The sequence below is a fragment of the Vanellus vanellus genome (assembly GCF_965231255.1).
Source record: "Vanellus vanellus genome assembly, chromosome: 22".
In the NCBI taxonomy this organism is placed as follows: Eukaryota; Metazoa; Chordata; class Aves; order Charadriiformes; family Charadriidae; genus Vanellus; species Vanellus vanellus.
Window position 1 is genome coordinate 4,350,053 of NC_138927.1, and position 20,739 is coordinate 4,370,791.

General features: G+C 51.7%; 1 protein-coding gene across 1 annotated transcript; it reads right to left on the reverse strand.

Moving 5' to 3' along the window:
• Nucleotides 1-860: 860 nt before the first annotated feature.
• Nucleotides 861-19,028, reverse strand: RPS6KA1 (ribosomal protein S6 kinase A1). The gene is made up of 22 exons (XM_082494253.1): nucleotides 18,971-19,028; nucleotides 16,676-16,729; nucleotides 11,861-11,977; nucleotides 10,687-10,768; nucleotides 10,327-10,407; nucleotides 9,443-9,522; nucleotides 8,742-8,848; nucleotides 8,102-8,139; nucleotides 7,830-7,972; nucleotides 7,242-7,312; nucleotides 6,903-6,991; nucleotides 6,601-6,665; nucleotides 5,519-5,621; nucleotides 5,082-5,209; nucleotides 4,491-4,616; nucleotides 3,936-4,025; nucleotides 3,529-3,687; nucleotides 3,155-3,316; nucleotides 2,493-2,569; nucleotides 2,198-2,315; nucleotides 1,642-1,779; nucleotides 861-1,298 (listed from the first exon to the last, which is right to left on the reverse strand). Exons 1-22 carry the CDS (start codon nucleotides 18,971-18,973, stop codon nucleotides 1,176-1,178), a joined length of 2,154 nt encoding a protein of 717 aa, XP_082350379.1. The 5' UTR covers nucleotides 18,974-19,028; the 3' UTR covers nucleotides 861-1,175.
• Between the last annotated feature and the right edge of the window lie 1,711 nt (nucleotides 19,029-20,739).

The following is a 20,739-nucleotide window of genomic DNA, read 5'->3' on the forward strand; positions in this document are numbered from 1 at the left end:
GTGAGGTATTGCACCTGAGAGAAGGGGCAGAATATGCAGCCCTATTACAGCACTGCTGGTTTTCCCATCACAGGGCCAGATGAAAAAGCTTTGTAGATGTCCCAAAAGGCAGGCAAGAATCATTATCCCCGTATGATGTGGGGAAATGACCAGGGTTGCTTATTCTGCAGTTAAAAGTCAGTCAGTAAAAAACCATCAACTGAATGACACGTTTATTGTACAATTCAGAAAGAAACCCTGAGTTACCAGCTGTAGAACAAAGTTAAAAAAAAAAAAAGAAAGGTATGTTTCACAGGTTCCTGCTGAAGGAAAGGAAACCCCAAAATGGTAAAAGCAGCAGCCAGAGCCAGCCCAAAGCCTCAGCTTTGCTGAGAAGAAGGTTCCTTTGTCATCCCCACCTGCGTGGGAGACAAACTCCCCAGGGAGCGATGGGGAGAATACAAAGATGGGAGGGCAGAGGGAAAGAATGAGTCAAACCTAGCAGGTATTCTGGCCGAGCATCTAAGAGGGCGTTTGGAAACCCCCTGGTTTATTTTGTTCAGAGAACTGCCGTCTGGGCTGGGGGAGGCAGGAGAGAGGACGAAACAGAGTCTGAAGAATCGACCTTGCACTCCGAACACACATGCACAAAAAGTGAAGGGGAGGAGGGAGGTCCTTTACAAACATGAGTGCTGCTGACTGGGAGTCTGCAGGGTTGACTTCGGGAAGAGCGTCTCATTTGGGAAGAGCATCCAAAGGTTCAAGGGAGGAAAAACCCCAAAGCCTAAACCCCAACTCTTCCAGCTGCAATAGCGTTGGAGAGGATCAATTCCAAGCAAGGATGTAGCTACAACAAATACCTGGGCCTACACAGGAAAGGGTGAATTCAGAGCTGCTTTTTAGTGCCACTTGACATCACTTATACATTCTAGCTCTCATATACACAGATGGATGTCTTTAAAAATCAACAATTTACACTTCAAAAAAGTTTTACAGTGAAGTTCTCTCAGCAAAGATCAGTCCACACAAGGAGGAGCCAGTCTTTCAGAAACAGAAAGGCACTTGGCCTTTTGAGAAGAAGTCCTCAAGGGAGCTCCTGCGCAGGCACTGACCGCCCGATCTGCCCCCTGTCTTCTGTAGATGTGCAAAGTCTGGTGTGCCTGCCCTGCACCGAGCGGCTGCAGACCGTCCCAGCTTCACAGTGTGGTGGAAGGAAGTTTCTTCACCCGCCTCTGTGCCAGAATGGAGGATTCGATGGGCTTCAGCTGGGGGCTCGGCTTGGAGCTGTTCAGTGCAGAGTATGTGGCAGCCATCGCCCCCTTGGAGAGAAGGCACGAGAAGTCATTTAGAGGTAGAAGAAGTATTTCAGACTCACGGCTTTACAAGATGAGGGACGAGAGTAGCCAGACCCACAAACGAAGCCAGAAGCATCTTTCTTTTTTTTCTTTAAATCTCCCTCCCATACTGACATGCCATTAAAGAACCTCCCTAGGTTTTCCTGCCCAAAAAAATAGCTTGCCTTGTATTGCCTCCCCTGGCCCACTCCTCTCCAACCTTCCATCCTGCTTTGCCCACACCACCATCACCCCACCGGGACTGCTGCTTTGCAAAGAGCCCAAGGTACACGAGGAACCAGCTGAAGGCCCAGCCCAGGCTTTGTACCTTTACGAGCTGAACGTCCTGGTGATTCAGCTGGCTCTGGGGTAAGCTGTCCTTCTGGGTTATCCACGGATGCTGCAGGACCTGCTTGGCTGTTAGACGCTGGTGAGGATCGACGTGAAGCATCTTTGATACCAGATCCTAAGCATCGTTTGCAAAGTTAGACTTTAGAAGACTTCATACTTTAAATGCAAAAATACCACCTGTCTGCCCCCAAATTAGAATTTAAATTCAGAGGTCAAGTTTAAAGTCCCCAGACATCAATCTCCTTTTGTACAAAATATGTTTTTGGTAGGCCTGGGAGGTGTAACAGCAGCAAACCCCGTATGGGTCAAGCATGAGGTTGGTGCTGCACACAAATACTCACAGCCAGAGCCAAAACACAGTGGGGAGAAAAAAGCTGCTATGGGGCAGATATGCGTAGGGTAGAAGCGACACTGCTGGTTTTCTCCTTTCTCTTCTGCCCTCCCTCCCCAACCTGCTTTAAACTTGCCTCACAGCAACTGGCCGTGCTTGGCCTCAACCCTTAAACGTAACGCAGATGAGTAACAAACTGTACCTTGGCCATGTCAGAAATAGTGTCCCAATTGCCTCCACTGACCGAGAACTTCCCCCTGCCTATCCGGGTCAGGATCTCTTCTGGAGTGTCACTGGGACCATTTGCAAACGGAGTGGAGCTGAGGACAGAAGAGACAGCATTTGATTTACTGCCCTGTAACCCAGCCAGGGAGCACCTCCAGGTAGCAGCGACCGACGAGGAGAGGTCCAACTGCCACCACGGAGCACGTCTGCGAGCAAGGTGGTCGGTGGTCACCGTCCCAGCTGTTGCCTTCCAGCAAGACAGAGGCGCTTACCCTGCGAGCATCGTATACAGGAGAACTCCCAGGCTCCAGATGTCGCAGCCCTCGTCGTAGCCTTGGCGTTTTAGTACCTGAGCAGAATAAGCAAAGGAATAAAAAAAAGTGTTTTCGTTCTTGTCGTTGAGCTCACTTCAGCGCTTGAAGAGCACGCAGTCTGTATGCGAAGCGCCTGGAGCAAAGTCTTGGACTAAAGATCAGGATTCAAATCGTCTTTTGGTTTCATGGAACAGAGGAACCCCCCAGGCACATCAAAACAACAAGTGAGAAAGGAGCCACGTGTGGTGACACTGCACGCATGCTCCAGTGTGTGCCTGCTCTTGCCGCACCGAGACAGCGGAGTGGAAAATCATCCCACCTCTTTTAACAGGTCTGTTAATCAGGAAGAGAAGCAGCCTAGAAGATCACTGGGATTTTAAAGTTTCAGTACCCTAGAGCAGAGCCTCCCATCAGGGCAGTACAAGCTGGAGGACTGCACTCGAGATCCCCTATTTGTTCATTACTACGAGTGGTATTTCTGTAATTCCCTATTCCAGGACAGAATATGCCGGTGCAGGCTGGAGTTAGGAATGGGGCAGACCTACCTGGCCGCGTGAGAGCACAGGTGTGGGGCAGGATGTGAGAGCTGCCAAAGGCTCTCAGGTCAGTAAGGTGCTTACCTCGGGTGCCACAAAGTTTGCCGTGTAGCAGGGAGTCATGAGAAGGCCATTCTCAGCCCTCAGCTGCTTGGCAAAGCCAAAGTCACAAATGCGAATGCTTTCGGGGTTTCCTGACTCATCCACGTAGAGAATATTGCTGGGTTTCAAGTCCCTGTGAACCACCTGTGGAGCAAAGAAAGTGCCATTCTCATACCTCTGGGAGACAAAGCTCCATCAGGACACTCAACCCCTGCTCTGGCCCCACATCTGGCTTACCAAGAGAGCAACACCGGCAAGAAATAATAGTCCTGACAGGCGCAGTTACTCCCCGGAGGAGAGGGAGCGTAGTGCAATGCCAGACAGCTTCCCAAGAAAACAGACATAGCCACACTCACCCCTTGGGAATGCAGATACTCCACTGTTTTACAGATCGTGTGCAGGACCGAACTGGCTTCCCTCTCCGAGAAAAACTTCTGTTTGAGGATTTTATCCAGCAGCTCCCCTCCCCTCATCAGCTCCGTCACCAGATACACATACTTCCCATCATCGTACACCTACCAAAGCAAATATGGAGGGTTAACCGAAAAAAGTGCTTCCAGAGCTTCCCTTCTGTACTTCTGCCACAAAGAAGCAGACAGAAATCAGCAATGCAGAGTGGGGTCTGGGGCTGCTTCCCCACCCCAGCGTGATAAATTGAGTGGGGGCATGGGGTTGCCTGGCTGGAGCTGCATTGTTCCCCCCCATAGACCAGTCTGCCCTGCCTAAAACAAAATACAGGCAAAGTCATTCATGTCACACTCACATCTTTCAAGGTGATGATGTTTGGATGCTGCCCGTATCGCAGGAGGATTTCGATTTCCTCAGAAGGGTCTCGTTTGCTCTTGTCAATAACCTGCGAGAGTATGGAGAAGCATTAGTCACAACGGGGTGGGAAAGGGGCCAGGACAAAGCAAACAAGCTGAGTGTTTGGAGCCCTGCAGAGATCCTGCACCATACCCATTCCCTGTTCCCTGTCCCCTGCCCTCTTTAGCAATTAGCTCCTAGTTGCTTCATCAGTTCTGTGTCCCCCAACCCCAAAGTTTTATGCCTGGTTTATTTGATAAGAACTGACATAGCCACAGCGAGCTTTACAAAGAAAGGTGAGATTCTGTCCTCCCTCTGAGAGAGGAGAACACTGCTTCCCCGCCATTCCTAGATAAGAAAGCTTGTGCAGTTACACGCAGAGCAGCACAGAAATTGTCAATTTAGGCCCTACACAAGGAGGGAAAGCGATTTCATTCCTGGATGTTACTTTGGTCATTGTGGGGATGAACAGAAATCTAACCGGGGAATTCATTTCAGATGGTAAATCTCAGACCTTGACTGCGTATTCCATGTTGGTTGCTTTATGAATGCAGCGTTTACACACTGAGTAGGAGCCGACGCCGATTGTCTCCTTCACCACGTAGCCGTCATTGAACTGGACATTCTTGCCGTGCAGCTGCTGCAAGAGGAGAGCAGAGAGCTGATGAGCTGGGAGGGTTCAGGGAAGGGTTTGTGCAACGTGATGAGTTAAGTGCAACACAGAGCGAGCTGACAGACGGCTGTCGGCTACTTCCCACAGCTTCTCCTCCCGGCTGGGGACAGGGAGGAGAAGAGAACAAGGCAGATATAGGTCAGTGGGCTAACACTATCTGTGTTTAGCACGGTGCATTTTGGTGGCACCTGTCAACCCACAGACCTCCCTCTAGCACGGGTCCACCTGGGGAGAGGAAAGCAAACAGACTCGCATTGTCCCGCCGACCTTTGCGCGTGACAGTCAATAGAAATGAAAGAACAGGATGCGAGAATTCAAAACAGACGACACTGCCTCAGGCTTCCCGTTAGCTCTGCTCCAGATGGTCCCGCGGACCCACGCTGGAGTATTACTGCAGCTTCAAACCGTTGTTCCTCTGTCCCCAGTTTTTACCTGTACCACCGAATGGAGAGGCGCCTGGGCAGGTTTCACTTTGCCATCCTCCATCAATCCAGTCGCCACAAAACTGAAGCCTCGGAAGAGCTGATGGGCCCCCGCGCTAGGGGGGATGCCTGGGGAATCTGCAACAGGAGATGAGAGACAACTTGAAGAGGGCCAGCCCTGCGGAACCAGAAGCCTTCCCCTTGCTCCCCAGAAGCTATGGCTCCTCTTTAAGTTATTCAAGTCAAGAGCCACACCACACAGCACCGAGCTTACCCCTAACACCCCACACTCCTATGGCTGGGCCACCTCCTCAGTGCTGCAAGCATCTGGAGCTGGCAGCACTCGCAGGAGCCAAACTTTGCCCTCCTGGCACCGGCAAACCACTGTTAAGCCGTACAGTATCATTTCACACAGGAAACTTTGGCTTCACGTGAATTCGTACAAACCTTTTGGTGTACGCGATGTAAATTCTGTGTCAAAATAAAAGGTGTCATCTGGCTGGCCTACTGCAGGCTTGAAGGGTGGTTTGATTTCCCTGCGGTACAGCTTCTGCAAAACAAAGACAGCTCGAAAGGGCTCCGACAGGCCAACGCTCTCGTACACGCTCAGAAGGGTGCGAAGGCTTGCTAGGAACGAGAGGCCAAGAAGAGATTTCGTGAAACCAGAAACAGCTCTGGGGCTTAGCATTTAACTGCAGCTCAGCAGTCTGAGGGAGGACTTGTTGGCCAGCTTTTGAGTCAGTTTGCAGAGAAATTCTACAAATTCTACCTTATAATAAATCAAGAAAAAACCCTGTTCTATATGTAACTTGGCCCCACTCCAAAAGCAGTATCCATAAAGTATTTACCTCGCCAGGCTCTTCCACCTCCTCTTAACTCCCATTAGGGCTTCACTGACATGGATCTCCCCAGGGACAGCCAGAGGAGATGCCCGAGGAGGACATTCGCATCCCAGCACTCCCACAAGTAGCCTTTTTAAATTGCTTCTTGAAGGAAAAATTTGAAATAAGCTTTACTAGCATTGTCGGAGGCTCAGTCTAGCAGCTTGCTGGGTGCCTCGAAAGCACTGAGAGACTGATCTTCAAAATCCCTTACCAAGTGAGGGAAAACAGGGAAGAAACAAAATTATGTGGCAAAGTAGGGAGCTGGTCAGAAGCAATTGGGAAATGCCCTGCTTCTCTGTACAAAACAAGGTATTTCCTTGCCAGAAATGTTTCCCTGAGTCCTTCCCACTTTGTGCAAGACAATCCGTGTTGTGCCAAACCCCAATTAAAACCTGCACCTTACTGCTGAGAGATGAGTAAATTCAAACCAAGGTGAGATCAGCGGCAACTCAGGTATGAAACGGTTATTCACATAACAAGCAGAATTTGAGTTTCAGGAAGCATTATCGGAGGAGATGGAAACCAGGATTGGTAGCGCCCCCATAGCTGGTTGGGCATCACGGCTGCGCTATTACTGCAGTCAGCAGAACTGCAGCGCTGGGGCTGAGCCGGGTAAAAGTTGGCTCTTATATTTCTGATACTCACATTCCAGTCAATGGTGGAGTAGAAAGGATGGCGCTTGATCTCTTCCGCCCCATCTGGGCCAGAACCTGAAAGATGCACCCGTGGAGTGCGTTGCATTAAATCAGGACCACCGACAAAGCGAAGGCTACTACCATGTGTGCAGGACAGCCAGGTACTACAGGGAACCTGGCTGCAATGCAACGAGCCCATTAACCGAGCACAAGTGTGAACACGCTGCTGACCCACGAGGATGTGAGAGGCCCCGATACAGCGTCAGGTGTACTCAGAAACCAAAAAGAAAAAAAAAAAAAAAAAGGTCTTACCTAATCGGTTGGCTGGATTCCTTTTGAAAAGGGCTCGCAGGAGGCTCTGTGCTTCAGAGCTCAGGAACTGCGGCATGCCCAGCTTTGCTCTGCAGAGGAAGTTAAGCAATCCGTTGCAGGTTTAAAGAAGTCAACCCACAAGCTGACTGCAGCACCTCCACCCCCGAAAGTACAATCATCTGTTTTGGCATTTACACTGCACCCTTCAAACTAACTGTTGATACAAACCCGCTTGCCAAATAATGCCATTAAGTTGCGAGAACCCCCAAATTGCAACACGCTCAGAGAAAGAGCAGAAGCTCTTCTCCGATACAGACATGAAAGAGAAAATCCTCTTACTTGAGGATGAGGGTCATCGTCTCCTTACGATCCTTCCCCTGGAAGGGCAGCGAGCCGGTGAGCATTTCAAACTGGGAGGGAAAGAGAAGAAGGGGAGGTCATGTCTGAGGGTTGCACGGATCCCACTGCACCTTCATCCGAGAGCTCGCCAAAGCTGGGGAAAAGCTTGCGAGGGATCAACAGCCTAGCTCTAAAAAAGCTCGTAGGCCTCATGTTTTCTCAGAAGGAGCTTGGTTCACAAGGTCTGCAGTGGGAATGTGTTCAAGCCAGTGCCTGCTCCTGCCGGAACCCTCAGATTCAGCAACCGCCAGACGGTGGCACCAGATCTGCACAGACACCGACATCCCAGCGCTGGGGTGGACACGGACACCCCCACGGTCACTGGGACCACAGCCTCAGGAGCTCTGCCTTCCCCGAGAATCCAGGCTGGATGCCTGGACAGCCTGTGACAGAGCCCTTTCGGGGGGCTGGGAGAACATCCCCGGGTCAGCACATCTGCCTGACATGCAGAATCACGTCAGGGTGTTTCAGAGCTACCGCTGGAGCAGCTCCGGAGCTCAAACCCAAACCTGCTAGCAGGGTACGCACCATTAACACTCCGTACGACCACCAGTCAGCACTGTGGGAGTGGCCCTGGCGATTCACGACTTCTGGTGCCATATACTCCACTGTCCCGCAGAAGGAATAGGCTTTCTTCTCGTGGTCTATAGCCTCCTTACTCAAGCCAAAATCTACATAAGAGAAAACCTGTCAGCACCCACGTGCTCTGAGCAATCACACAGAGCAGAGAGGCCTAAGAGAAGCTCCATATTTCAAGAGTCAAGCTTTCTGGAGCACAAGGCTTCCGTGGAGTCCCTTACCTGTGAGTTTGATGTGCCCTTCTTCATCCAGGAGGATGCTACAGCATGAATGAAAAAAACAAGTTGTTACTGTCTGCAATAAGGGCTGGTGAGAACAAGCACCCACAGCAGAGGCTGATCTGAGGTGCTCCCAGAATCCAGGGGAGAAAGTTATCTGTCCCTTCCCCCAGTGCTTTAAGCTCCATCGTCAAGACATGAGTAGGACAAAGCGCAGGTCCCTTCTCTCTACGCCCTCAACTTCACATTGAACGAATGACCCACACAGGTGACACCACCTTTGATCCCCCCCACACCCCAGCGACGAATACCCAACTCATGCAGCTGGTACGCGCCTCTGCAGAGGCCCAGCCTGGTGCCTTTTCCCTCCGAAGGCTCTCAACTGCTTAAAGCTGGAGCCCGGAGACTAGCCAAGGATTACTGCTCAGACATGTGGTGCACACATGCTGCCTCCGCAGCGCTCCTGGCCGTAACTGCTGATCTGAGGAGCAGGAGCCTTGTCAATTGGCACTGCCGCCTTCCATCTGGCTGGCCTCGGGGCACCGTTCAGCTTTGCCTTTGTGGAAGAAGGCTGTGCCGTTTGCTGACTACGGGCTTGGGGACCGAAGGACTCTGTTCGCTGTCTCAGCTGTGCTACACGTACTTCTCTGGTTTGAGGTCCCTGTATATGATTCCCAGGCTGTGCAAATGGTCGAGCCCCAGAGCCAGCTCCGCTAGGTAGAACTTCACGTCCTCCTCGGTGAACATGACCTGCAGGAAGGGAGAGGAAGGGGACAGGCGCTGGGGTTACAACGCCAGCAGCGGAATCATCTCTGCTGCGCCCATGTAAGACCTTTCACATCCACGTTGCTCCCTCCTGCTTTTTCATACCCAGGTTTCCCGGGCTTCACCCACCATCCTAAAGTATCAATTAAGCCGCAACACCAAAAAACCAAACCGGGTTGCTAAGCAGCAGACAGGTTTTTAAAAAAACTCTTCATTTAGGTTCACCAGGTTATGTGCCCGGTTGTCTTCACCTGGCACAACTTCTCGTTACCCCTCCCATTCCCGTCCCAGCAAGGTGACACAACCAGCCAACACTGCAGCAGAACATGGTTCTCCCCCGTTTTTGTTCTTAATGTGATGCTCAGCAGAGGTGAGACCTGCCTCCTATCCCGCTGCTTTTCTGCCGGAGGCCAGGGCTCCTGAGACATCCCCTCCTGTTGCCCGCTCTGGGCTAGCAGCAGGTTGGAGGCTGTTTCCACCCCTCTCAAAGACTCTGCAAGGCTCAATCGCTTCTCCGGGCAATTAAGCCCAGTGAACTGAGAGCCTCAGCAACCCACCGAGATGCCAGAGCATACCCACCTCTTTGGAAAGCCGAGTGAAAAGGTCACCTCCTCTGAGGAAATCCAAGATGAGATACAGCTTCCCCTCCGTCTGGAATGCTGAAACACAAGCCAGAGGAGGAATCAGACCCCTCTGCTGAGGGAAGGCTCCATGGTGTTACATTAATCACTTAAATCCCAACGGCTCCAGTTGTGCAGATGCCCTGTGTGGTTACCAGGTTTAACACAGGTAGGGCTAATTATTTGGGGTAAATGAGATAGCCTGTCCGTGATGTTGAAATGGGAGCTCACCAGCAGCACTCTGGCGCTGCAGAAAATCCTCATTTTATGGGGGGTCGGTTCCCTTTCAGCCAGTGATGCCCGACTGAAAGGGCTGTTTTCCTGAGAGAGGCACTGGTCGCTTTACAAGGAAAGAAGCTGTCCTGCCTTCCTCAGGGTCAGGGCATTAATCCTGCCCAACTCTGGCTTGACTAGTTAACTCTGCTTTCTCAGTTTCTCCTGATTTAATGTTTTAATCCCAAGGATTTGATGTTTAAACCTCTTCTCCCAGTCTACTATGCTCTGCTCCCCATTCAACAGCCAGAGTAGGCATGGGACCAAAGACTGTTCCAGGAAAGGATTTGTGTTAAGGGGATTGCGAAGGCTCCAGAGCAGCACAGCCACTGAGGGACACAGACCGATCCAGGCCTCCTCTCTATATCAGGTATCTCCAGAAGCCTGTTAGGAACCTGGAGAGGGTCTCGGCATCCTCCAAGCAGCCTGCTGCTGGATGCCTCGTGCTCATCTACCTGCTCGTGGCAGGCGTGCCTGTAGTAGCATCTTGCTTTACTGTGCTTAAAAGCAGTCAGTGTCTGTTGGAGGCTGCAGCCCCTCTCCCAGTGTCCCAACTAGCTCCACACTCACCGTAGTGGAGTTTCACCACAAAGGGATGGTTTACATCAGCCAGGATGTCCCTTTCTATCTTTGTCCTTACTCGATCACGCACTGTGGGAAGAGAGAGGAACAACTCAGACACAGTACCCCAGTGTCAGCCTCATCCCCAGCCTTAAGCCCTTTCATACCAGGCAGCTCGAGCCAGATCTTTTCCCACCTCCATCACTGCAGCAAGGGGTTTTTATAGATGAAGAGAAAAGGAGGTTGTTTGGCTGAGATAAAGATATTCCTCTTTCACCCAGACCACCCTGGGGCCAGCCATGACTGCTGTGACATTTCCCCAGTTTTTAGGACACGGAGGATAAGAGCATCACGGTAAGCGTCTCCTACCTTTCAATGTCGCCTTCTTGAGCACTTTCATGGCATAGAGGTGGTTGCTGTCCGGTGGTGTTATTTTTCTCACCAAGAAAACCTGAGGCAGAAGCGCACCACATTAGCCAAGCACTGAACATTAGCAGTAGGAGCTGGATGCCTCCCAAAGTGGCAAACACCACAATAACTCTAAGAAGCAGCTGGCCACAGGACTGGTAAGTTGTACCTCAAGCTCTCCATCAGAAACCCCATGAGGTTTTCAGGAAAGTGTTGTGTGTAGACTCCTCTCACCCCCTACCTCCAGCCATTGCAGCACTTGTGCTTTTATACTGCACTTTCCTCCCCGCCCGTCTTCCACAGCTCTTGCTCACTCCTGCAGCTCCCGCGGGGCTGCGGCTGATGCCTGGGAGCTGGGACTTGAAGCGCTGACGCCTCAATGGACCACGAAGCATTCTGGTGACTTGCTGGTTTTACAGCCTGATCAACTCCCTACTGTTCAGGTCCTGCACCCTCTCTGGATTTTTACCTTCTCCCGTTCCCTGATGTCCCAGACTACCCGGTTTTAGGCAGCTTCAAAAAGACACCACCTTTCTTGTGCACAAAGCCACTGCTGCATTTGTTGAGGCAACAGCACACGGTTCTGTACGCGCCCCCACTGTCAGAGCGCTGGTAACTGATTGACGTGAAGTTGATTTAACGTGTGAGCAGATGGTCTGTAAGAGACCTGGATTATTTACACATTGAAATAGATAAGAGTTACAGGCTACTTCCTTCCCCCTTCACAGAAGGGAAACTGGACCGTAAACAGGGGCCAAAACCAGATGCACAGAGCATCATTTCTGAGAAGAGAGGAACATGCCCGAGTCCTCAATTCAACTGACAGCCCGGCAGCCAGCTAGAGAGCTGCAGGAGGTCCCTCCGCCCTGTGCAACACTGCACTCACAAGCAGGATCCCTTCCTCCCGGTCATCTGAAAAAAGAATGACAGGAGAGCTTTGGACATACAGGCTGGCCCTTAGGAGAAGGCATCGCTACAGATGCCTTTCAAGTTAGAAGCAATCATTTGCAAAGTGGGCTCATCGGTGAGATTCTCATTATCTGGTGGGAAGCAGGAAAGTGGTTTCGTTGAGGACAGTCCCTTTTGTCATCAAAATCGTTTATCTGATGTGACACATAGGAAGAAGTGAGCTCACCTTGCCGAAAGAGCCCTGTCCCAGCACCTTCAGGAGCTCAAACTGCGAAGGATCGGCTTTCTCAGAACCTTCCTTCACATGGTGCGTGATGTTGATTTCTTTCACAACACCTTCGCCCTGAAAAAGAGGGGACACGGTTGACTGGCAATATCCTCCTGAACAAGGGAAAGCAAGCCTTAACGGATTAAGGGACAAGGATTGCAGCTACAGACTGACAGGAACCACATCTGAGAACACCATAAAAGTTGGTGCTTATCACAGGTACCTCCTGGCTTCAACATCTGGAATAAGTAAGCGATCAGTGGGCTCGCACCAGGCAGCCCTGTTGAACATCCAGTGCTCTCCCCAAAGGCTCCGCTCCTCGCACCGCAGGCGTTGCGTTTCTTTGAACTGCATTTCAGAAGAGTGCGCAAAAAGCACCTTCCTTTTTAAGGCACTGGTGGCAAAAACAGGAGTGTTTATGCCACTAAAAATCCCACAACACAAAAATACGGCTCTGTTGTCAAAACACGGCCAGGGCTGGCAAAAATCAGACATGTTGGAGCCCATCTGCTCAGCAATCTGAGCAACTCTGCAACATAAGTCTTAGTGCATCTTCAGCACATACAGATGATGCTTTAACAGACTCAAGCCTTCAAGAAGATTGAGGGGAAGCCAAGGTCTCTGGCACATGTTTTGTTTAGAACACATACTTTTATTTTAAAGAAATAAAGAAGAAAAAGAGATTTAATGAGCAGTATCTAGAATAAACTCACCAACGAAGCACAAAAGAACAGCCACTGACCCCGAGGTGATGCTGAGACACCTCCTTTCCCCATCAAACCTTGTCCGTACCTCTGGTGCGTAAAGCCCAGAGTTCAGCTCAGCAGAAACGCCTTGTGCTGCTTTCTAGTTGCATCCCAAATAAAAAGAGACTTTTTATACCACTAGTCTTCCAGCTGTGCCTTTCCCTCTACTTCTCTCAATCATACTTAGCCAGTACACCTGTGCTCAGATTTCCTCCGAACTTGACCTGTTCCAGCCCCTCTCCCGACTGCCCACAGGGCAGGCTGGACTCAACTTCCCACTTCTACAGACGTGAATCTTCCTTAGGCCAGAAATCCCGCGTAGCTGTACATCTTCTAAGGGCAAGTCCTGGCTTCTTAGCACTTTGCTCCCATATTATCCAGTGTTAGACATGGTCTGGTTGCTATTTGGACCCGAAGGCCAGCAATTATGTTCCAAAGGGCATTCAACTCAGCTGCTCTCTGACCCTAGGGCAGGTGTGGCCATCAGAGGCTGTCAGAAAGCTGGAACTACTGTTTAGTTTTCCCCCTTGCAGAGTTTGGGGGGGGGGGGGGGGGGGGAAGTTAGACTTTGTTTTCTAAAACTATTCAGATACTTGGTCTGGAACCCACCTAATCAAAGCAGCTTTTGAAAACAACAGGAACCGAGTTTCAGGCTCTGCCTCTCCTCTGCACCCCAGCCCACTCCCCGCACCTCCTCGGTGGTGAGGAGGGTGGCCTTGCCAAGCGCCCGCGGATGTGGTTGCCTACCTGCACCCGGCACCCTTCCCTTCCCGCTCTCATGCTTGGCTTTCCTCTAGACTAGGAAGTGGCTTTGTTTCCACGTTGGTAGCTGTGCTCTCTCAAGATCCTGCGTTACTGAGACACTAAGACCTAGCAGAGACGCCCACGGGCTCAGCAGTGCCGCACGGGGAGAGGGCAGGGGGACAGGAGCCCCCCTTGTGTTATCCTGCCTTTTGCTGGTCTCAGTGATCACAGACATGAAAGATCTTATAATCCCTGTAACAACAGGTTTTCGTGTTCCATATGATCTCCCGGCTTAAAGCAGCCACCTTACACTTCTGGTTTCGTTTGGAGGCTCAGTCCACGGCAGAGCTGTTGGCTGGGAACAGCTTCCCGCTTCTGGCCAACAGCCTGAGCCGGAGTCAGCCAAGAGGTCTCCTCCTGCTAGGCCTTCCACATCGTTCAGCTCCGCAGGGAGAGACCCCCCAGCAGGGAGAGAGCAGGGGATGGGACCAGTGGAAGTTGTAGGCTCTTTCCCTCCCTCTCATCTTCACGAAAACACTAGAAACCGGGTCTACAGAGCATCAGTGCGTGTACAGCTGTGCGTGTTTCACCCTGTAGCATCACACACCTAAGCAGAGAGGAAACACTGAAAACGAACTCCTGTATCCACCTCCAAGGCATCTCGACCCATCCTACCACAGCTCTTCAGGAGCGGCGTATTTTCACAGCTGTGGGAATTCTTCGCCTTGGCCAAGAGCAAGACCCAGTGTGTTTAACTGCAAGTGGTGTCAGCAGCCCAAGCTGGATCTCAAGGCAGGCAGAGATTTGCATACGCAGCCTGCCAGCCAGACCACACCAGCACACACACATACGTGCCAACTGGATCAAAAGTGGCATCAGCGGAGACATTGTTGATAGTTTCAGAGAAAAGCTTTGAGATGCCATTTGGCATCTCGCTGACACAAGGGAGGTTTTCCTTCCCATGGACTCATCCAGTAACTTGCAGTTCAACAGTTTGGACTCTGCAGACCAGCTCCTACAGCCTGTTTAGCAGCACACCAGAACAAGTCTCCAGCACAAAAGCACCTGCGTGCCACCGAGGTGCAGCACAAACAGGCTTTGCTTGCACCGAGAGAAGGTTCTTCCGATGGCACCATTAAGCAAACTATCCCAGAAGGCAGAAAAAGAAAAGCAAACCAGACTGCTCCGAATATCCATCCGAAGCATCGGCCCAGCTGGATGAGCAACCAGGGACAGCAAGTGAAGCAAAGCGAGGTAGCGGCAGTACTGACCGGGCTGGAGAGCTGGCTGGGGGCAGGCAGCTGCAGGCGGCAGGGCTTGGATCGGTGTTTCCTCTGCAGCCAGAGCGTGAGGAAGGCGCAGATGCGAGGAAGTTTAGGGTCCCTCTCCATTCTCCCATCCCCATCACCATCGCGCAGCCCAAATAACCGCCGCCCCCGCGAACTCCCGGGGGAGCACGGCCGGCTCCCGGGGATGCGGCAGGCTCCCGCGGCGCTGCATGGGACGCCCCACGCTTGAGGTTGCCGGATGGAGGAGATACAGGTGGTTAAAGCCCAGCTGGCAGATGCGCAGTGGAGACAAGCGACTCGGTCGCACGGAGGCAGGTTCACACTCCCACTCCCCAACAACAGCGCTTGTGGTTGGGGCTTTTTTTTTTTCTTTTTTTTTTTTTTTCTTTCTGGTTTTGCTTTTAGAAAAAACACACAACCAAACTCACAGCTCCTTCACATTTGGGTTGCCAGGCTCAGACAAGATACTGACAGAAAACACACACGGTCTTGTTAAAGTGACTTCCATCTTGTGCCACATGAATCTCACATCAGGCTGTGATATTTGGGGGTATTTCCATAACAGGGGAATATTCTGAGAAGCCGCTTACTCTTTAAAAAGGAAGAGAAATACTCATGAAACCCCACACATATGTCTGACACCACCTCGGAAAGCTGCACATCTCTTTGCTCTCACCCTGGCACGGGGATGATGGGTCACCCGTGATGGGAGTCAGGGTGCATCGATCCCACGGGCAAATCACTAGGATTTGCACCTAGTCCTTCATTTGCTTTATGCTGCTCAAGAGTCCTTGCTGGGGATGCTGGAGTGGCTAAGAGCCACCCCGGGAAGTTCCATGCAAGGCATTTTTAAGGGCATTTCTGATGCGATAGCTTCTCAACCCACTGCTGCTCGGATTTACTGGCAGGACAGAGGAGAGCTATTTAGATCCCTTGGTTTGCTTCCTTCTCCCTTTGACCTTTCCATTGGGTCAGGACAGACAGATGTTTTCTGCAGCAAGAGCCCAGAGAGTGCAGGTAAGAAAGAAACCCCTTGAAATGAGTAAAAAGACACCCACACACCTTTGAAATTAGAAATAACCCTGTGTCAGCGATGATTTCTGAATTTCTCCAGAGGGTGCAGAGTATGAAAAGAGGATCTCGGTTGGGACCCAGAGAGACTACTTATGACTGTCCTGCCTCCTCCGCCCCCATAACGTGCTCTTTGAGAACCGATAATGAAAGAAACAAATGACTTAATACCAGCAAGGGAGCTGGTCCCAGCTCCACAGAGGGAACCTCAATAGCCGACGAGGTCCAAAGCAAGGGAACAGGAGTAGGTGCCAGAGAACAGCCCCGTGCAGCTGCTGAGCCCGAGTCTCCAAAAGCCTTGGTTCATACTGACACCTCCTTCGCTCTGCCACGGTCGCAATGAGGCAGAAACCATGTCCGCCATGTGCGGTCCAAAGATGAGCATCACCGCTTCCAAGGAAGCTTTACGGTGCTCAGTGAAGCCGTGCAGGTGCTGCAGCCAGCCAGCTCTCCGCGTGTGGGCCGGGCAAGATCTGATAAATCTTGTCCCATGACAGTTTCGCATGTTGCGTTATCAGGCACTCAGCGTGGGGAGAGGAGCCTCAGAAAAGCAATCAAAAAACCCCACTGTATGTCCATGCAACTACAAGGCTGGAGCGCCCGCCCCAGCAAGCTGACAAGATCAGAAAGCCGCAGGAGACATAAATGACAGCACGGAAAGGGGTTTGGTGTGGGGAGGAAGGAGGAGGAGGATGAAGTCAAGTCCAGGATGTCACGTGAGCAATAGCTGTTTTCTGTATTAGCAGTCCCACCTAGCCGAGGCGGGCTGGCAGGGGCGCGCTGCAAGGACGGGCTTGGTTTTCAGAGAGGTCCTTATGAGCTCTGCTTATGCCCCCGCATACGTGGGACGACCCGCCACGGGACGGAGTGCAAATTAAATGCCTGAGTCTCCTTGAGGCGCACACTGCAGCAGGCTCTCTTACCTTGTCTGCTGAGTCCACAAGGTCTTTCTCTATCCACGTGATGTCTGATTTTGCCTGCGGGACAATAAATGAGTGTCAGCACAGAGGGGTTGTGATACTCTGCTAAAGTTTTCCCAACAAACTTGTTTAGCAAGACCAGGCGAGCTGTTTGCAGTCAGCGGTGGTGTCCCACCAGACATCGCTCCTCGGGATGCGATTCTGAGCTGCGTTGGTGGCTCCAGGAGAGCAGCAGGAGCCAGCTGCTGTTAAAGGCTTTGATAAATTCTGATGGGCGGTGGAGAAGGACACAGTGCCGGTATTTGGTTACGCGTGTTCCCCAACAATCAGAGCAGCACCGCCAAGGAGAGAGAATTGATTTCTGGCAGGTTGATTAACGTCTAGATCAGATTTTACTCTCAGCTACACCTGGACAAACTCCAGAAGCATCTGTTCTGGTAGTGGTGTCCTGGGTCCGCAGGGAAGTTTGGCACCCCCGTGCCGGAGAGAGGGTTTCTCTTCTCTCCAGGGGCACGCTCAGCCTTTCTAAAGCAGCCAGCAGGAACATATTCAAATACCAAAACTCACCACAACCCTCGAGGGCAGGGCCGGGCCAGCCCAGCTGCTCTGACAGGTCCCTGAGCAGCCTTAGAAATGTCAGTTTGCGCTGCCTCTGGGGCCAGATGCAATTCTGTGAACCCTTATGGGGAGGGATGCAGAAGCGTCTGAAGGGAGCTCAGAAAAGAACTGCTTCTCAGCTAGGATATGGCCCCTTCTACCCCTAAAACTCAGACTTAAGGGAAGAAGGAAGTTTTTCCAAGGTCAGTAAGTTTTCACAAGGTCAGCGCCCGAGCCTGCTGTATTTTAATGAACATACATAGATCTGTTATCACATCTAGCTGCTCTTTCACCTGTTTCTGAGAGAACGAGCTAAGTCTGAACAGAAAAATCATCCCCCCCCCCCCAAAATCAAATCAGATTTTTAGCATTTCCTCCGAGAGGTTCAAGTCTTTGGCTGCAGATGAGAAAAAACTCATGTGACTGCAGACAGAAGGGATCTAAGAGAGACTCGAGCTGTGACTTCTCTTGTGTCTTTTCAAGCAGTTTGTCAGCACGACGGAGCCCGCGGCGCTGGCAGGGCTCTTTGGCGCCAGCGACGTCACCCGGGTGGGCACAGTGTGAGGCAGAGCGACCTGAAATTAGGACAGGAGCTACGGAAAGGCGAGAGAAGAAAAAGCGAGCCTTGAGGGAAGGGAGGAGCCACGTGAAAACAGCAAGATTAAAGTTAAGAATTAACCGATTTTCAGCTCCGGAAGGACTGAATCAGATCGGAGGGGGCCCCCCGCAGTCATCCTTTCCCTTCCTCCCCTCCATCGCTCTGCACTTGCTGCGGGAGCAGCCAAGATCTCGTTAGGTCTGGGAGAAGGTGGCTGTCCCGCTGCCACCGTGGGAAGCGGATGCCCGGGGCAGCGGGCTTACACATCTACCAAAGCCACAACTAAACCCCTTCCCCAGCGCCCAAAAGCGATCACAAAAACCTCAGCGGGTCCCTCCCCGGGGATCACACCCACCCACAGGGAAACCAGCTCCTTCACAGCTCCGACCAGCGAGGAGGCGCCAACCCTGCCTTGGATGGGGATGGATTGATTTCTCTTCCCACAAGCACGGGTCTCTCTGCCGGTCCACCCTACCAGCGCAAGACACCGCTCCTACGAGCTACCAAGCCATCTTCTGACACCCACAGCCTCGGGAGAGGCCATTTCACACAGATTCCCGCACCACTGGGAAATTGTATTTGCTGCTCCTGGAAAATAAAAGGACAAACCCAACCACCGGCCAGGTCGGAGCCCAGGACGCCGCTCAAGTCAGAGGAGGAGACAACTTCTTCTGAACTTCCCAATGCCGCCTCCGAACTGCACAGATGGCTTAGTCATCCTAGACCAGGGGCTGGGGACATACATACAGGGCTGTTTTTTTTTTTTCCCCAACACCAAGTTCAAAATACAAGTCCTCTTTCCTACTTTCCCCTTTTTTGAGGAAGGATTTTACAAGCCAGAAGCCAAGAGACAGGTTTGTTTTTGCTCGCGTTTTGTCACTTTGCTGGTTGAGACAGTCACATCTAAATGCAAGGAAAAAAAAAAAAAAAAAAAGCCTGCAAGAGCTAGAAACAGATTATGCTTTTGGCATTTCACTTCCTATTCATCAACAACTAACCAGAAGCTGTTTTAATTTCTGTTGCTTCAACACATGCTCTGGTCCCCAAACACTCCCAAATTCTGGCAGCACCTAGGAAAGACACTTCTTAGAAAGCAGTTTTACCATCAGAAATGCCTTTTCCAAAAACGAGAAGTCGTTAATTAAAACTGGATAAGGTCTGGCTCTCTAAGGTCAGGCGAGTCACCAACGTCTCGTGTCCTGCAGGAGAGACAGAGCACAGTACTGAACGCAGAGCGGATATTTTACCAGCTTGACACTTGCCTCCTGGATCCTTGGCTTGCTGCGAAAGAGGAGCCTCAGCATCTCCAAAGCTTTAGGCTGCTATTCTCCCATACTTTGCAAGTTGGCTTCTGAACTTAGAGCACTCTGCAGCACCCAGACCAGCACGAGAACCCCGAGTGTAGTAGTTACGTCACTGGGATGTATTTTGGGAGTTTTTGCTGAAAGGAAACTGTGGTTTCGTATGGGGAAACTGCATTGTGTGGCGATGGCTGCACAATACCAGCAGCCAAATGAAAACACTGGATGGCTTTACGGGTGCTTAGGCATGGCTCTTTCCATCAGCAAATCTCAGCAGGCTTTTCAAGAGGATCAGTATAGTCCCCCGTGTCACGGGCAGGAAAACAGGCACAGAAAGAGCAATTTCAGCCGCTACACGAGGCGGCAACAAGCAACTGAGAGTCTGCGTGGCTTTCTTCCCCAAAGTGATGCTGCTCCTGCTCTGAGCAGCCCAAATGCTCTCCCTGTGGGATCAGCTGAATCGCAGATCTGCAGGGAAGGGGCCGGGAGGAGGCAGCTCCTGCAGCCTTCCCTGGTTTGTCCCTGCCCCCCGTCAGAGTCGCTGCTTGGTCACCTGCTGTTATCAGGTCTTCGGGACGCTGCGGCGAGGTCCCGCGTGAGGTTTGCACACTGACATCTTAGGGGAGGGTTGCACAATCCTGCCCGCTTGCTCAGGGGTCCCGCACCGTGACCCTGCTCTTATCCATCCAGGGATGCCTTAATAGGGCCGGAGCGGGAAGGAGATGGGAATTGGCCAAGTGAGGTAGCGCAGACACAGGGAGCGGAGAGGAGCGGGAAGAAGGGCTTCAGCCCTACGGTTCTGAATCAGTTCTCCCCCAATCTCTACGTTCGCAAGGAAAAGAGCGAGCCACACGCTTACTCCCAGTTCCCGTCAAGAGGCCATCTGCATCTCATCTATGCAAAACGGATGCCCTAGATGGTTTCAACAGTTGCCCAGCTGTTTCACCAGTGTCACTGCAAGGCCGTTTGCTGTTTTACAGAATCCCTTTAGCTGTTCCCACTCCGTACATTAAACAAGTCCCAGTTCCTGACAATCTTCTTTCCAGACCCAGGCAACTCTTGCAGCTGTTAAGCTGCTCGGTGCTGCCCTGGACTGCAGCCCGCAAGCTGCTGCCAGGCTGCAGCTCCGTCTACACAGGGCACCCCAATAGCTCTTTCCCTCTCCTCGAGCCCGTTTCCCAGGGGAATCACTCCCTCCCCGGTAGCAGGAGGCACAAGGGATTCTGCAGCGTAGAAACACAGAAGCTGGAGCTTACATTTGGGCAGGTACAGCTCGTGCAAGGAATTAAAGCAGCTGCAGAAGGCAGGCATGCTTCAGTGCGAGACAGGACGATGCAGTACCCCGGGTTGTGGTCTGGGCTCGCTTCTGATCCGTTTTCTGACCTGTGTGCTAACATGGACACAAAGAATTGCATTCGCACCCCATCCTGCCTTGGCAGCTCAGCCTGCCTGCCCCTTTTATTCCCTAGAAACAGCACTCCAAATTCCCGAGGCTCTTCACAAGGAAGAGTACCATTTTGAAGCCCCTCTGCTAAACCCAGAGACTATAAACCAGCCTTGGTCAGAAGCAG

Bases quoted from the DNA above. Each gene is read 5' to 3' on its own strand.
- RPS6KA1 (XM_082494253.1), bottom strand. The intron at 4,617-5,081 runs GTAAAAACTGGG...CTCCTCTTGCAG, and splicing joins CTCTCCATTCGGTGGTACAG to CAGCTGCACGGCAAGAATGT. The intron at 1,299-1,641 runs GTACAAAGCCTG...CTTCTCTCCAAG, and splicing joins AGGACGTTCAGCTCGTAAAG to GGGGCGATGGCTGCCACATA.